This window comes from Sus scrofa, chromosome 3, assembly GCF_054392235.1.
Source record: "Sus scrofa isolate SSC_HxYL_T2T_F1_AM1 chromosome 3, Sscrofa_HxYL_maternal_Yorkshire_Landrace_v2.0, whole genome shotgun sequence".
In the NCBI taxonomy this organism is placed as follows: domain Eukaryota; kingdom Metazoa; phylum Chordata; class Mammalia; order Artiodactyla; family Suidae; genus Sus; species Sus scrofa.
In genome coordinates, this window is record NC_139385.1 from 30,736,078 (window position 1) to 30,753,873 (window position 17,796).

The window sequence follows — 17,796 nt, forward strand, 5'->3', positions numbered from 1 at the left end:
CTCCTCTGAGACTCTGAAGTTCCTCCTCTGTCCTGGCTGATCTCCCCACTGGCTGGGGTGCTTCCTAGGGTGCAGGGACTTTTCTTCTTTCCCAGCTCCCTCCTAGGGGGAGGGGCACAGGTCCTGTCCCACTTCCTTTTTTCTTTTGTCCTACTCGGTTATATGGAGTTTTTCCTGCTCTATCAGCATCTAGAGGCCTTTTGCAGGGGTTCAGTAAATTTTCTGTGTGAATCATTCCACGTGTAGATGTATTTTTGACGTACTTGTGGGGAAGGAGGTGAGCTTCATGCCCTACTCCTCTGCCATCTAAATCCCCTCCCCTCTGTAAATGTTTAGTTTCTGAATAGCTGTTTCTTTTCCAGGCCTTGTTTCGGACAGTGGCCATGATGGTGCCAGACTATGCCCTTATTGGAGAAATCTCCCTCTACTCTATGGGGTTTCTGGACTCAAGAAGGTATGTTATATTGGCTTTCCAGTGGGTTCTATAGCAAGAGTGGCAGAGCAGGTTTTGTGGGGTGTAGTCAAGGTAAGTTGCCCATTGGGGAAAAAAAAAAAAACGGGAAAACTTGAGAAATGAGCTTTTATTCACAAGTTGATGTGAAAGCCCAAAGGCCTAGTTTGGGTCCTGACCTCATCCCTGACTGGGAAATGGCCCAACTTCCCAAGAAGGGGCCTCCACTCTCTATATACACCCGGACTTCTAGTAAAGAAAGCACCACTCATCTTGTCTCTACCCCTCACTCTCACACACATTCCTAAATGGCTTAGGGCAAAACTGAAAAACAATCTTATTCAAGACGGAAGAGGAAATTTTAATATAACTTAGAATTAACAATGTTGTCAATATAACACTGATTTACTCTAATCAACTTGGTTTTCTCTCATTCAAGTATTACCCAGTTTTTCAAGACCCAGATACACATATGCATCAGTGTCTTTATTCCACGCACTCAGAGTTGTGAATATTCATTCGTCCCATTAAAATAGCTTTTACTGATCTATTTCAAATTTTACATTTGTCTTTTTACACTGTCTTGGCCATAATCAATTGATTTTTTTATTACTGCAGATATCTCTACAAGACTCTCAGTGTCTTTGTGGCCTGGAGGTCCTTGCTCTTAGTGCAAAGGGCCATAGATATTCTCAGTGGAAGTGCCATCCTTCCTAAGCTAAGAGGCTACCTCAGTCATATGAGGTTTAATTTATTTTTTCTATGGGAGACCTGGGTTACATTGATTTGTGTGTTCAATGTATTTACTTATTCGATGGGCAGATCTTCACTGAGCTACCTGGCTTATGCCCAGCCCTGTGCTAGATGTTGGTGAGCAGCACAAAGTCTTTGCTTTTAATGTAAATCAGTCTTGCTAGAAAGGAGCCCCACAAGGAGAGGTGCATCATTAATACATTAGTTCCGGTAAACCTGACCTCCAAATTGCAAGGCTTAGCATAACAAAAGTTTAATTTTCTCTCCCTGGAAATCAAAATGGGTGTTTGTGATCAGGGTTGTTCTTCCCCAAGGGACCCAACTTACTTTTTTCTTTTTTTTTTCTTTCTTTTTTTTTCTTTTTTTTGTCTTTTTGCCATTTCTTGGGCCGCTCCCACGGCATATGGAGGTTCCCAGGCTGGGGGTCAAATCAGAGCTGTAGACGCCGGCCTACGCCACAGCCACAGCAACACAGGATCCGAGCCGCGTCTGCAACCTACACCACGGCTCACAGCAACGCCAGATCCTTAACCCACTGAGCAAGGCCAGGGATCGAACCTGCAACCTCATGGTTCCTAGTCAGATTGGTTAACCACTGCGCCGTGATGGGAACTGCTCAACTTAGTTTTATCTCACAACTACAACAAATGAGCACAGATGATCTCATGGAGGAGGTTTTCATGGACCAGCCTTCAAGTGCTGAATACTTCCCTTTCATTCACATGTCACTGGCTGGAACCCAGTGGTGTGGCCACCCCTAACCGTATGGGAGGGTGGGAGATGTGGTCCCTCTGTGTGCCCAGGAAGAATCAGATATGGCACTGCACATGAACATACATGTAGTGTATGCTGAGTATATTAAATTTTGAATTGGTTTTCTTAAATTAAAAAAGTAAAGCATGGATATTGAAACAAATTGTCATTTACAGAAGTGCAAAAATGAGTGTCCCTTCAGTGACCCTTAGTCCCACTCTCCAGGGATTAACATTGTTAATACTTTGATGTAATCGTCCCAAATATGTGTGTGCTGCATACATACATTCATATATACACTTAAGGGTATATGCACATATAACTTCATATATAGTACATGTTATACATATATATGTGCTTGCTGGGTTTTTATCCTACCTTTGAAAAAGAGTTACGGTGCTTCCTTAGCATGATGGTAACTTGAGGAAGATGCCTTCAAATGACAGGGCTTCTCCATCAAGTTCATGGGCAAACCTGGTTTCCGAAGGGACAGGGCACAAGCATGTTGGGAATGTCTGCTAAGCAGGATGTGGTCCTCTCTGGAGGGTGTGCAGCCATGTCTTTGCCCTCTCAGTCTTGCCCAGAAGATTGTTGCAACCTACCGCCTGTGTTCAGAGCAGCTCTCCTCCCAGCATCACTATGACTATGGGATGCGTGCTGTCAAGTCTGTGCTGACTGCTGCTGGCAACCTGAAGCTCAAGTATCCGGAGGAGAATGAGAGTGTCCTGCTGCTCCGGGCCTTGCTTGATGTCAACCTGGCCAAGTTCTTGGCTCAAGATGTCCCCCTATTTCAGGTAGACTTTGGTTTGGGACCTTGACTAAGCCCTGAGACCCTATTTCCGAAGATGAGAAAAATATATTTTTTTGCATCCTCTCTACATCCTCTTCCACATCTCTTGACACTCTCTCCATTCTCTAGCCAGCATCAGCATCCCTATTACTGGGTACCCTCCCCCAAATGTTGAATAATGATGGTAATAGCAATATCCCTCATTCCTAATTTTTTTTTTTTTGTCTTTTTGCCATTTCTTGGGCCGCTCCTGCGGCATATGGAGGTTCCCAGGCTAGGGGTCTAATCGGAACTGTAGCTGCCAGCCTATGCCAGAGCCACAGCAACGCAGGATCCGAGCCGCGTCTGCAACCTACAGCACAGCTCACGGCAACGCCGGATCGTTAACCCATTGAGCAAGGGCAGGGACCGAACCCTCAACCTCATGGTTCCTAGTCAGATTCGTTAACCACTGCGCCACAACGGGAACTCCCTCATTCCTGATTTTAATAAAAAATAGTTTCAAGATAGGATAATATTTGCTATTGGGTGTGAGTAGTTATTTTTATCAAATGTAATTACTTTCCTTTTGTAATTATTTTAATTCCTATCTTCCTTTCTTCCTTACTAGGGTGTAAGCTCTTTTTTTTTTTTTTTTTTTTTTTTTTTTGGCTCTGCCCATGGCATGGAAGTTCCTGGGCCTGGGATCAAACCCATACCACAGCAACAATCTAAGCCACTGCAGTGACAACACCAAATCCTCAACGTGCTGTACCACAAAGGAACTCCCAGGCTGTAAGCTCTTTTTTTTCATTTTTATCTTTTCTGTCTTTTTAGGACTGCACCCGCAGCATATGGGGGTTCCCAGGCTAGGGGTTGAATCCCAGCTACAGCTACACAGGATCCAAGCCACGTCTGCAACCTACACCACAGTTCACAGCAACACCGGATCCTTAACCCACTGAACGAGGCCAGGGATTGAACCCACATCCTGATGGATGCTAGTCGGGTTCGTTAACCACTGAGCCACGATGAGAACTCCCCAGGCTGTAAGCTCTTAAAGATAGAAATCATGACTGTCTTGCTCATTCTTAGTATGATGACTGAAAAATAGCATTGACTGATTAAATATTTACCAACTTTTAAAATGATTGGGAAGGAAAATCATGTTTAACAGATATTGTTGGAACTTATAATTGTGGATAGATTTTTTGGTACAGGAAAAGTGAGGTTTGGAATTTTCCAAGGATTCCTACTATCTGTAGATCTTATTTTAGAGAAATGTATGATAATTCATCCTTTTCACATCTTGAATTTTGGTTAACAGGGAATTATATCAGATTTGTTTCCTGGAGTTGTTCTTCCAAAGCCAGATTATGAAGTTTTTATGGAAGTGCTGAATGCGAACATCAAAAAGATGAAACTCCAGCCAGTGCCCTGGTTTATAGGAAAAATTATCCAGGTTGGTTCCCTGTACCCATGTGGGAATGTGTCTGTTTTACTGTTTGTCGAGGTCAGGAAATGACTCAACAGGAAGCACAATGGTAGGTGGGAACTGAACTGCAGCCCTCAGAGGTGCCCAATTAGAGACAGAGGCAAAGATGAAGACACTTAATCTGTTGTGCCTTCGGTTTTCTTTTCCAGGAGTTGACATTTCACATCCAGTATTTTTCCTATGATCATCTTCCTTGGAGTTTCTTTTTTAAATTTAGGAATGAAACAGAACCTTCCGGGGTATTGGGCCTAGAATTACTCAAGGCCTTTTTGGTTCCCAGTGATAGAAATCCAATGCAAACTGCCCTAGTCAACAAAAGGGAACTTACTCACTTACCTAACTTGACAAGTCCAGAAATATGTTGGCCTCAGACATAGTGGGATACAGGTGTTTAGATCATATCATCAGGGATCAGCTCTTCATTTCTGGATTCTGCCTGTCTCTGCATGAAAATCCCACCTTCCATGGGCCCCCACTAGCCTGAGGCTTAGATTCCCATGCTCAAGCCCAGAGGAAAAAAGAGCATCAACTCTCCAAGGGTCCCAGGTGAAAATCTCAGGATTAGCTTCGAATGGTACGGATAAGGTCACATGACCATCCCAGAGCCAATTACAGAGGTAAGAGGTAACCACCCCACCTCTGCCAGAAGTAGAGACAGAGTCAGAGCCACCCAAGTCAGGGGGCTGAACCACCAAGTGATGGTTCCTCAAGGAAAATCATAGTACTATTACCAGTAGGTGAGAGAAATGTCTTCAGAGTCTTGACCCTGGAGACCCTTAGAGGAACTTCATGCAAATTTCAGGGATCCTTTCCTAGGATCACTTTCTATGTAAAACTAACCTAAAACTGTAAATTGAATAAAATAAGCCCCCAATGCACATTTTCTACAGAATCACAGGACAGGACCTCAAGGGACCTTAAATTCATCTGGTCCTGGCTCCATAAGAACACAGGCATCCAGGAGTTCCTGTAGTGGCTCAGTGGTTAACGAATCCGACTAGGAACCATGAGGTTGTAGGTTCGATCCCTGGCCTTGCTCAATGGGTTAAGCTCATTGCCGTGAGCTGTGGTGTGGGTTGCAGACATGGCTCAGATCCCGCGTTGCTGTGGCTCTGGCGTAGGCCGGTGGCTACGGCTCCGATTAGACCCCTAGCCTGGGAATCTCCATATGCCGCAGGAGCGGCCCAAGAAATGGCAAACCAAACAAAACAAAAAGACAAACAAACAAAAAAAAAAAAACCCATGAGAATCCAGAGAGGAGAAACAGTTTGGATTCATCTAGACCTAGTTTCAAACCTTACCCCCATCAGCTTTAGCTGTGAGATTTTAGGCACGTTAGTTCACCATTCTGAGCCCTAGCTTCCTCATCTGTGAAATGGATGGTAAACTTTCTCCATAGAGTAATTTTGAAATAACAAGTGTGTGAAGTGCTAGGTATAGTATCCAATTACTATATCACTATCTACCCCACCATCTTCACAAACATTAGAAGCATCATCATTTCCCAAATTCATGCTGTTATTTATAATTGAAAGTCAAAGTAGGACCCAGGTCTCCAGATTCTGAGATTAGACTGCCTATGTTAAGTATAACATTTTTTCCCTACTGTGTCATCCAGTGTGCTGGTTTTTTTTTTTTTTTTTTTTTTTTTTTTTTTTGTCTTTTGACTTTTGTCTTTTGTTGTTGTTGTTGTTGCTATTTCTTGGGCCGCTCCCACGGCATATGGAGGTTCCCAGGCCAAGGGTTGAATCGGAGCTGTAGCCACCGGCCTACGCCAGAGCCACAGCAACGCGGGATCCGAGCCGCGTCTGCAACCTACACCACAGCTCACGGCAACGCGGGATCGTTAACCCACTGAGCAAGGGCAGGGACCGAACCCGCACCCTCATGGTTCCTAGTCGGATTCGTTAACCACTGCGCCACGACGGGAACTCCCATGTATATTACTTCTTTATGTATTTCAAAGTAATTTGCCAACCTATAGGTGGACTTTTATATAGCTTAGCCCCAATTTTCAAAAACATGACACATGGAGCTACCTTCCCTTTTGTATATTGATACCTCCATTTAAAGGTGTGTGAAGGGGGAGGCCAGAAGGCTATTGAATCATAAGTGCCTTTTTCTCATTTATTTCTTTTTCTTTTTTTGTCTTTTTAGGGCTGCACTGGCAGCATATGGAGATTCCCAGGCTAGGGGTCCAATTGGAGCTGTAGCCGCCGGCCTACACCACAGCCACAGCAACGCCAGATCTGAGCCACGTCTGTGACCTACACCACAGCTCATGGCAATGCTGGATCCTTAACCCACTGAGCAAGGCCAGGGATCGAACCTGCAACCTCATGGTTCCTAGTTGGATTCGATAACCACTGAGCCCCAACGGGAACTCCTTCTTCTCATTTCTAATACAGTCAGCTCCACTTATCTTTATTCAATCTGAAATGTCTTTCCGGTCTACTTGAATGTAAACCTTACTTGTTGGTTAGAGATTTTGTTATTTTGTCCTCTGCTGTGTCTAGAGAACCTAGCACAGAATATGGCACATAATACGTGCTTAACAAATGTTTGCTCACTGACTTTTGTCCCTTCCCGAACCACCCCCATTGTCCTCATTTAGACTCTCTGTGTAACTCACGTCCAAGGTAAAAAATAATGAGAACTCGGAGTTCCCGTCGTGGCGCAGTGGTTAACGAATCCGACTAGGAACCATGAGGTTGCGGGTTCGATCCCTGCCCTTGCTCAGTGGGTTAACGATCCCGCGTTGCCGTGAGCTGTGCTGTAGGTTGCAGACGCGGCTCGGATCCTGCGTTGCTGTGGCTCTGGCGTAGGCCGGTGGCTACAGCTCCGATTCAACCCCTAGCCTGGGAACCTCCATATGCCGCGGGAGCGGCCCAAGAAATAGCAACAATAACAACAACAACAACAACAAAAAGACAAAAGACAAAAAAAAAAAAATAATAATGAGAACTTAATCTTTAAAATAAAAAGCTTCATGTATTCCCTTTTGCTGACTCATAGTCTAGAAGGAGAGAGAAAACACTTCACATTAATATAAATGACCATAGCATTTGTCACAAAGCAAATTAGAAAACTTTAAAAAAATGAGCTTTCATTTAGCTGTTGATTCTCAAGGGTAAGGGCTAAAATTACACAGAAGGTCATTTATATTTTACAGCATTGACCTGGGTTAGAAAATACATTTTCACCTATTGAGAATTCCAAACAAGTCAAAATAGCATGCAGACCTTGAGAAAGGAAATTTTCAATAGAAATGCAATTTGCTAAAATGACTACTGTTCCCTTTTCCTTTTTAAAAGCAAGTGGAAACGGTGTAATGAAAAGTAAAATAGCATTGAAGTCAGAGAACCTTGTGGTCAAATCCTGTTTCCACCATGACGAACTTGAGCAAGTTCATCAACCTGTCTTGGACTCACTGTTCCCACCCTTAGAAAGTAGTTAATGATGGAGTCCCTGTCATGGCTCAGTGGAAACGAATCTGACTAGCATCCATGAGGACACAGGTTCCACCCCTGGCCTTGTTCAGTGGGTTAAGGATCCACTGTTGCCATGAGCTGTGGTGTAGATTCCAGAAGCAGCTTGAATCCTGAGTTGGCTGTGACTGTGGTGTAGGCTGACAGCTGTAGCTCTGATTCCACCCCTAGCCTTGGAACTTCCATATGCCATGGGTGTAGCCCTTAAAAAAAGGCAGAGAAAAAAATGCAAATAAGAACATTTAAAGGGAGTTCCCATTATGGCTCAGTGGAAACAAATCTGACTAGGACCCATGAGGACACAGGTTCAATTCCTGGCTTCACTCAGTGGGTTAAAGATCTGCCGTGGCCATGAGCTGTGGTATAGGTCACAGACACTGGCTCAGTCAGATCTGGCATTGCTGTGGCTGTGGCAAAGGCTGGCAGCTACAGCTCTGATTGGACCCCTAGCCTGGGAACCTCCATATGCCATGGGTGCTGCCCTGAAAAGACAAAAAAAAAAAAAAAAAAAGAAAAAGAAAAAGAAAGAAAGAACAAAAGATAGCTATTGATGCCTGCATGGATTAAATAAAATAACTTGGGTAATTTTCTTTCTTTCTGTTTTTTTGTTTTTTTGTTTTTTTGGTCTTTTGTCTTTTTAGGGCTGCGCTTGCGGCATATGGAGGTTCACAGGCTAGGGGTCTAATTGGAACTGTTACCGCCGGCCTGCGTCAGAGCCACAGCAACACCAAATCTGAGCCATGTCTGTGACCTACACCACAGCTCATGGCAACGCCTGATCCTTAACCCACTGAGCAAGGCCAGGGATCAAACCTGTGTCCTCATGGATACTAGTCAGATTTGTTTCCACTGGGCCACAACAGGAACTCCAACTTAGGTAATTTTCTTGATGCTTAGCACATAGATTAGGTGCAAAGGAGATAATAGTTTCCATCCCGTAAATAATCTGAGATGCATACATATAGCTTATTCATCCAAAAGAACTTCAGTTTATCACAGATAGAAGTTACTGTGGAAATTGCTTTCGAGCTCTCACTCATTAAACTCTAACTCGCAGTTCTGGGAGGTTTGCAATGATTAACTTTTTGCATGCTGTCTCCTCCCAGATCTACGAGATGATGCTGGTTAGACATGGCTATATGATTGTCGGAGACCCCATGGGTGGCAAGACTTGTGCTTATAAAGTGTTGGCTTCAGCTCTGGATGATCTACACAAAGGTAAAGCTCACATTCCTGGCTTCCCGGGAGGAAAGGCCTCCCCACTCATTGACTGGCTCCATGGAGATGATGCCAGTCTATTAGCTTTGCCATCCCTGGATGAAGATGTAAGAGCCAAAAATAAAGCATGGCACACTGAGGTCTGCAGGCAGAAAATAAAGAGGAGGAGGAGGAGAGCTTCTAACGGGGGATTTTGTGTTCATCATGAAGACTGGGGGAATTGTCTCAAAGGCTGAATAGTGGCTTTTGCAAAGATTTCCCAGTGGGAGAGAAACTTCTGCCACTGGCCTAAACAAAACTGTTCTAAAAGCAGATCATTGCATGATTTCTTTTCTTTTCCTTTCTCTTTCTTTCCATCCCATCTTCCTTTCTCTTTCTTTCCCTCCCCTTTCCCTTTTATTCCTCCCTCCCATCCCCTTTTTCTCATCCCTCTCTCCCTCCCTTCCTTCCATTTAATGCAGTCGATAAAACCTCAGACTTTTTTTTTTTTTTCTTTTCAGGGCCACACCTTCGGCATATGGAATTTCTCAGGCTTGGAGTCGAATCAGAGCTACAGCTGCCGGCCTGCACCACAGCTATAGCAACGCAGGATCCAAGCCACGTCTGCAACCTATAACATAGCTAACGGCAATGCTGGATCCCCAACCCCCTGAGCGAGGCCAGGGATCAAACCCGCATCTTCATGGATACTAGTCAGATTCATTTCCACTGTGCCACGATGGGAACTCCAAACCTCAGACTTTTTAAATCAGACCCAAATCTTGGGCAAATGACTAAACCTCTCTTTGCTTCTGTTTTCCCAGCTGTAAAATGACATGTTGTGATAATTAAATGAGATTATGCATGTAAATAACCTAGCATGGTGTATCTACTCAACAAATAAACCTACATTTATTGCCAGAGAAACAGTTTGGGGGCTTTTTCTTTTATTAAACACAAGCCCATGGTTTTGCAAAGCAGGTGCCTTGCTATGCCTGGTTTACATAATCCCATCCAATATGCTTCGTTTTAACATTTTTTTCTAATAACATTTGTTGATTATGATTGAATTCCTGTTGCATTTTTGAGGGTTTTGTTTGGGGCACTGATTTGGCCTTAATAACTAATTTGAGCATTTCAAACTTAAGTAAAAATGTTGGCATTGAATGTAGTTTAGGAAACTAAATGGAGAGAAAAGGAGGACACACTGTTTTCTTTGCCTCGACAGACAAAAACGAAGAAACAGTTTTTATTTCGTTCCCGGCTTAGGCACTCCAGTTTTTCCTTACTTTGAAAAATTGTGTAAAACTCTGGTTATTTTCTGTTATTAAATATATATAATGTGCCATCCTTCAGTCTATATTTTCCTGTCGGGTCCTGGCGCTCCATTTCTCAGGGGACACTTATTGAGCAGCTAAAAAGGAGGTTTCAGGGATAAGCTAGGCCTTCAGAGAGAGAAAAGAGAAGTAACCATCATTTTTCAAAATCTTTTTTTTTTTTTTGAACATACCCAGGGCCTATGGAAATTCCTGGGCCACAGATTGAATCTGAGACACAGCTGCAGCTTACATCACAGCTGCAGCAATGCCAGATCCTTAACACAGTATGTTGGATTGGGCATCAAACCCATGCCTCAGCAGCGATCCAAGCTGCCATAGAGACAATGCCAGATCTTTAACCTACTGTGCCACAGTGGGGACTCCTCAGAATCTTTTACCTGTTTGCTATTTCCTCAAAGCCAAGGTTCAAGCCTTGACAGCCAGGAATATAAAGAGACCTGATTATATAGCATGGCTCTCCTTTACTGCCTGAGTTATTTTAGGCTCAGGCATACTTCTTTATATCTGACTGGCACATTTGCCCTCTTTGAAATGAGCCTTAGAAGACAATATGGTAGGAAACTAATGGCTGTAAAAGCCTAGTAATTTAAGACATTGCCTATTCAGATATCCCAATTTTTATATGAACTGAGTATAGATTTTTATAAGGACTATCCATGGATGGCATATTGGTACAAGTTGGTTGGACTTTGAGATGGCATTATCTCTTGTCTAATGTTCTGGTCAAACCACAACCTTTGTAATTTGTGTTGGACCTTCTTGCCCAGCCAAGCAGATGGAGGAATTTGCTGTGGAGTACCAGATCATTAACCCCAAGGCCATCACCATGGGGCAGCTGTATGGGTGCTTCGATCAAGTGAGCCACGAATGGACAGATGGTGTCCTCGCCAATACTTTCCGGGAGCAAGCATCTTCTTTATCTGATGATCGCAAATGGATTATATTTGATGGGCCAGTGGATGCTGTTTGGATTGAAAATATGAACACTGTTCTGGATGACAATAAAAAGGTACCTACTAAGTCTGATATCACTTTTACATGGATGGGATATAAACTCTTTTTATTAAACTGAGCGATTGATCAAAACTATATGATATATTGGAGTTCCCGTCGTGGCGCAGTGGTTAACGACTCCGACTAGGAACCATGAGGTTGCGGGTTCGGTCCCTGCCCTTGCTCAGTGGGTTAACGATCCGGCGTTGCCGTGAGCTGTGGTGTAGGTTGCAGACTCGGCTCGGATCCCGCGTTGCTGTGGCTCTGGTGTAGGCCGGTGCCTACAGCTCCGATTCAACCCCTAGCCTGGGAACCTCCATATGCCGAGGGAGCGGCCCGAGAAATAGCAACTACAACAAAAGACAAAAAAAAAACAAAAAAAAAAAACTATATAATATATACATTTATCACACTAAGCATCAATGCCCCACAAGAAAGTAACAGTTAGCAATTCATGAATCATACTTTTGTTTGTACTTGTAGTGGGTAAGCTATGTGTGTTTAGAGACACGGTTGCATAGTGGTTAAAAGCCTTGGTGCTGGCATCAGATTGGACCACTAGCTCTACAACTGAGCTGTTATATTAATATGGCAAGTCACATATTAATATATTAGAGGGGTTGATGATTAAATAAGATAGTATATACACTGTACCTGACATATGGGACGTGTTTTGGTTACCTATTGCTGTATAACAAACCAACTTAATACTTAGCAGCTAAACTTTGCTCACAGTACTGCGGATTATAAGTTTTGGAAGGGTTTAGGTGGGCTCAGCTAATCCTCATGACATCAGCGGGGCCGCTAAGGCACACATTCACAACCACATCCAAAGTAGCTTCTTCACTCAGTATTTGGGGGCTCATTCCTGCTTGACCCATCTATCGCTCTGTGATTCTCTCTCTGTTTCTGTCTCTCTGCCTCTTTTTCACTCAAACAGCATCTTATCCTTCAGCCTCTCCACACAGCTTGGGCTTCTCATTTATTGCTCTCTGAGTAGTGACACATCTTACAGAGTGGTCGATTTGCAAGAGGCAGGAAATGAAAATTCTCAGGAACTTAGGAGCTATGCTTGGAACTGGCACAGAATCTCTTTGTCTGAATTCTATTGATCAAAGAAGTCACAACCCTGTCCAGGTTCAAAGGGGTGAAGAAATAGATTCCACTTCTTTTTTTTTGTTTTTTTTTTTTTTGTTTGTTTGGTTTTTTTGTCTTTTTGCTATTTCTTGGGCCGCTCCCTCGGCATATGGAGGTTCCCGGGCTAGGGGTTGAATCGGAGCTGCAGCCACCGGCCTACGCCAGAGCCACAGCAACGCGGGATCCGAGCCGAGTCTGCAACCTACACCACAGCTCACGGCGACGCCGGATCGTTAACCCACTGAGCAAGGGCAGGGACCGAACCCGCAACCTCATGGTTCCTAGTCGGATTCGTTAACCACTGCGCCACGACGGGAACTCCAGATTCCACTTCTTGATGGAAGTAGGCAAGGTCACATTGCAAAAGTGCATGTGGGATAGGAGATACTGTTGCAGTAGTCTTTAGAAAATATATTCTGCCACAGTAAGTGTCGTAGCTAAAGAGCTTAGATTCTGAAGCCTAGGTTCACATCCAGTCCTCCCACTTACCAGCTATGTAATCTCAGGCAAACTATTTGGCCTATCTATGCCTCAGTTTGATCATCTGTAAAATGAGGGTGATAGTGTCTACATCACAATGTTGTTAGGAAGATTAGGTAAGTTAATATTTTCAGAAGTTCCCATCATGGTGCAGCGGAAACAAATCTGACTAGGAACCATGACGTTGCAGGTTTGATTTCTGGCCTCACTCAGTGAATTAAGGATCTTGCATTGCCATGAGCTGTGGTATAGGTTGTAGACGTGGCTCAGATCCCACATTGCTGTGGCTGTGGCATTGGCTGGTAGCCGTAGTTCTGATTCAACCCCTAGCCTGGGAAGCTCCATATGCCACGGGTGTGCCCTAAAAAAAATGACAAAAAGACAAAATATATATACATATATTTTTTTCAAACAGCTTATAATAATGCCTGGCATGTAGAAAGTGTGTTAAAATTAAAATAAAATAATACTTATCACCATTTCAAGGAAGAGTTGTACTGAATGTACATCATTATCAAATTGAAATGTATTTTCATACTGCATTTAAATTTAACAAGACTGAGTCATGCTCAACAATGAAAGGCTTAATTATCCAAATTATACACATACACTAATTATAGCTTGTGCATAATTTTGATTATATAACATAATAAAAATAGAATTGTTTTATTACATGATATGGACTATGTAATATACACTAATTGTACAAATGCATTGGTTGGTCTTGGATTAGAAATATAGAGTCATAATCAGTGCATTTCCTGATAGCTCCTCTCAGCTTTAGACGAAATCAAACTATGGTCAGAGGTATGAGTCTATTTACCTTTTCTTGTTATCCAGAGATGACACTGCTAGTTGTGTCAGTCCCATCACAGCTGTTTCCAGATGTGTTTCATGTGGGCCTGGTAATATACAAGGAACTTTTTAAACCACGACTTAGGAGGAGAAGCAGGGAGCGATAGAGTTTTCTCTTTTCCCCAAGAGACCAAGCCCTCAGGCCATCTCATGACTTAAACATCTCACTTTAATCCGTGTTGGAAATGAGAAGCAGCACCACAGACTTAGTGTATATACTCAGAAACTTTCATGTGTGTTTGCACTACTTTCTACAGGGATGTGCCTGCTCAACACTAGAACTTCTGGTGGTCTTTCCTTCCATTCCAAAAAGGATTTGTGTAGATACTCTTGTCAGTCTAACCCCAGACCAGTCTATGCAAGATTCCAAAAGGAGTCTTTGTGAGAAACTTGTACAAATAGAAGATGATGGGAGTTTGCAATAAAGTTGCAACCCTGAGGAAGGAACCATAAAACTTGCTGTAATCTAATAATTTCTAGAATCTTCATCCAAGGCTGCAACTCAGTTGTTCTCTGACCTTATTTATTTATTTATTGCCTTTTTGCCTTTTCTAGGGCCGCTCCCACAGCATATGGAGGTTCCCAGGCTAGGGGTCAAATCGGAGCTGTAGCCACCGGCCTACGCCAGAGCCACAGCAACGCGGGATCCGAGCCACGTCTGCAACCTACACCACAGCTCATGGCAATGCCGGATCCATAACCCACTGAGCAAGGCCAGGGATTGAACCCGCAACCTCATGGTTCCTAGTCGGATTTGTTAACCACTGGGCCACAACGGGAACTCCTGACCTCCCTATTTAATATGATAGCTCACTAGACACAGTATTCTCTCCAGTTCCTCTTCTACTTTATTTTTTCTGAAGCACTTTCATCATTGTATATATTTTTCTGACTACCTATCTCCTCCTATCAGAATGCAGACCTCAAGAGGACAGGGATTTTTGTCTGTTTTATTCTATGCAACTAGCATAGGGCCTGACACATAACAGATATGCAAGAAATATCTGTTGAATGAATTCAAAGCATCTCTGTCTCCACTGAGGCTTTTCACGTGCAGATGAACCTTAACCTCTTTGCTGCCCTTCACCCCTCTGCTTTGTACTTTCAGCTGTGTTTGATGAGTGGAGAGATTATCCAGATGAGCTCCAAGATGAGTCTGATCTTCGAACCAGCTGACCTGGAGCAGGCCTCCCCAGCCACTGTGAGCCGGTCAGTCAGCTGGCATGGGGCCCCAGAGGGAAGGTGTGACCTCACTAACCCTGACAGGAGGGAAAGCTTTAAATATCCACAGATGTGACTAAGTTCTAGCAGAATACCTACATTGCTTGTCAATTAGATTTGTCGTAAAAGCAGTCCTCAATCCACCTTGCTGAGAGGGGTCTAAAATCAGGGAAGTATTCTGTAAAGAGTTTTATATTATCTCCTAAAATTGAACCTTCATATACTTCATGATCCAGAAATTCTAAGTACACACCGAAAAGAAACTTTTGCCCATGTACAATAGGAGACAAGTACCAGAATCTTCATAGTGCATGTAATTCATAATAACAAATACTTAGAAACAACCCAAATGCCCTTGAACAGAAGTGAATTAAAAAGTATAGGAGTTCCCAGTGTGGTTCAGTGGATTAAGAACCCAACGTAGCATCCATGAGGATGTGGCTTCAATCCCTGGCCTCACACAGTGAGTTAAGGATCTGATGTTGCCACAAGCTGTGGCATAGTTTGCAAATGCAGCTTGGATCCGGTGTTGCTGTGGCCTAGGCCTGCAGCTGTAGCTCTGATTCTGCCCCTAGCCAGGGAATTTCCATATGGCACAGGTGCTGCCTTAAAAAAAAAAAAAAAAAAAGTAGGGTGGGAACAAGATGGCAGAGGAGTAAGACAGGGCTCTCACCTTCTCCCACAAACACATCAAAAAAAAAAACTATCTACATGTAAAATGATTGGCATAAAACATCCACTGAACATTGGCAGAAGACCTTAAACTGCCAAAAAGGGCAAGAAACCCTCTACATAACTGGGTTGAACAAAAGTGAAAAAAGAGAGAGAAGATAGAAAAAAAAAAAATGAATCAGGATGGGACCAGCACTCCTGAGACAGTGAAAGAGAAAAGGAACCCATACCCTGGGAGGCCACCTAAATGATGGGGAGATCAGCCTCTGAAAAAAACACAGCCGGACTGACTGAGGAGGGCAAAGCAGAAAAGGAGCCACACAGACCATTGGTACCATCTCCTTGGACACCACAACCTGAGACATTTGGAGGCTGGGTACTGAGACTCAGGCTTCAGAGGTCAGTTCCAGAAAGAGAACTAGGGTTGGCTGTGTGGAGACAGCCTAAGTGACTAGGGAGCAGTATGCCATGGGCTGGGGAGTGGAGTGTCACAGCCAAGATGGGTGGGAGAGGAGGCCTGGGCCCACAGGAGGGGCAAGGCACCATTGTCAGGAAGGGTAAGAGAAAGAGGGTTGGAGCCATCATAGGACTATCTTTCTCTGCACACACACAGGTTCTCAGGCAGTAGATCACCTCTTCCATAGGCTCTCAGGCAGCGAGGTGCCTCATGCAGATGATATATAGGTAGCGGGGACAAACCACCAGAGCCATCTCAGAATCCAGAGGTGGGAGCAGCCTTCCACCACTAGGAATTCATAAAGAAGCACCGCCTGTGGCCCCAGTCATCTCAGGGATCACCCCTGAGGAGGGCACTGCAACCAAGCACCACCCATTGCCCTCACTCCCCTGGGAACACATACACTCTGCTGTTGCTTCTGCTAAAGGCTCTTGATGATGCCTAAACCTCCTTGAGAGTCACTGCCACCTCTGCAACCAGGAGCACCCTGCACCACCTCCCTGTGGGTCCTTGCCACTGTCAAGGGCCCAGCCACTAGGCAGTGGCTCCAGGCCATGCTTATTGCCTCCATCTTCCTGGAAGTAAGTGCAGGCCATACACCAGCACACCACCTATCAAGGGGATAACAGCTTGCACACACTGAGGAAAGATCTAAACCAAAAGTGGCCCTCAAGCCAAAATAATAATAATAAGCCCTCACAAACTACCCAGGAGCACTCTTGCATATAAATAGCCCTCCAAGACTATATAATAAGAAAAATAAGCAAAATGAAGAAGTTCAGAGTCCACTCCCAGTTGAAAGAAAAGGAGAATTTCCCTGAAGGAGCAAACAATGAAACACACCTCTACAGTCTAACAGACACCAAAGTCAAAAAGGAGATAATGAAAATACGGAAAGAGCGGATATGAACAGTAATGCAGATTACTTTAGAAAAGAAATAGAAAATATAAGGAAGAGTCAAGAAAAGTTAAAGTTCATTTGCAGGGATGCAAACTGAGTTAAAGGCATTGAAGAGCAGAATGAATAATGCAGAGGAACGAATAAGTGACTTAGAAGATAGAATAATGGAAATCACACAACCAGGACAGCAGACCAAATGAAACAACATGAAAGCAATATGAGATATCTATGGGATAATATAAAATGGACCAACCTACACATAATAGGGATTCCAGAAGGAGAAGAAAAAGAAAAGGAGATTAAAAATATATTTGAAGAAATTATGGCTGAAAACTTTTCAAATCTACAGGAAACAGATATCAAGATATGGGAAGCACAGAGGGCCCCAAAACAAGTTAATCCCAACCAGGCCCATACCAAGACATATTATAATAAAAATGGCAAAAGTTAGAGGATTCTAAAGGCAACAGGACAAAAACAGTTAATTATAAGGGAACCCCCCGTAAGGCTATCAACAGATTTCTCCTCAAAAACACTACAGGCCAGAAGGGAGTGGCAGGATATATTCAAAGATCCAAAAGGGAAAAAATGTACTGCCTAGAATCCTCTCCCCAGGAAGATTATCATTTAAAATAGAAGGGGAAATAAAGAATTTCTCCAACAAACAAAAACTAAAAGAATACAGCAATACTAAATCCATTCTAAAGGAAATACTGAAAGGTCTCCTCTAAATAGGGAAGAAGTAAGAAGATATAGGAGGAATTCACAATTGGAAAGTAATCACTTAAGCCAGTATACAGATCTAAAAGAAAAAAAAAACTATTTGTAAAAGCA

General features: G+C 43.4%; 1 protein-coding gene across 2 annotated transcripts in view; it reads left to right on the forward strand.

Moving 5' to 3' along the window:
- The window catches only part of DNAH3 (dynein axonemal heavy chain 3), a 215,527-nt gene that overhangs the window by 79,243 nt on the left and 118,488 nt on the right, over nt 1-17,796 (forward strand). For both annotated transcript variants that reach the window (XM_021086503.2, XM_085017379.1), the window contains 6 exons: nt 363-454; nt 2,532-2,751; nt 4,054-4,188; nt 8,816-8,927; nt 11,014-11,255; nt 14,820-14,920. In XM_021086503.2, the coding sequence (XP_020942162.2) occupies nt 363-454; nt 2,532-2,751; nt 4,054-4,188; nt 8,816-8,927; nt 11,014-11,255; nt 14,820-14,920 (902 nt within the window). The remainder of the gene's footprint in view (nt 1-362; nt 455-2,531; nt 2,752-4,053; nt 4,189-8,815; nt 8,928-11,013; nt 11,256-14,819; nt 14,921-17,796) is intronic.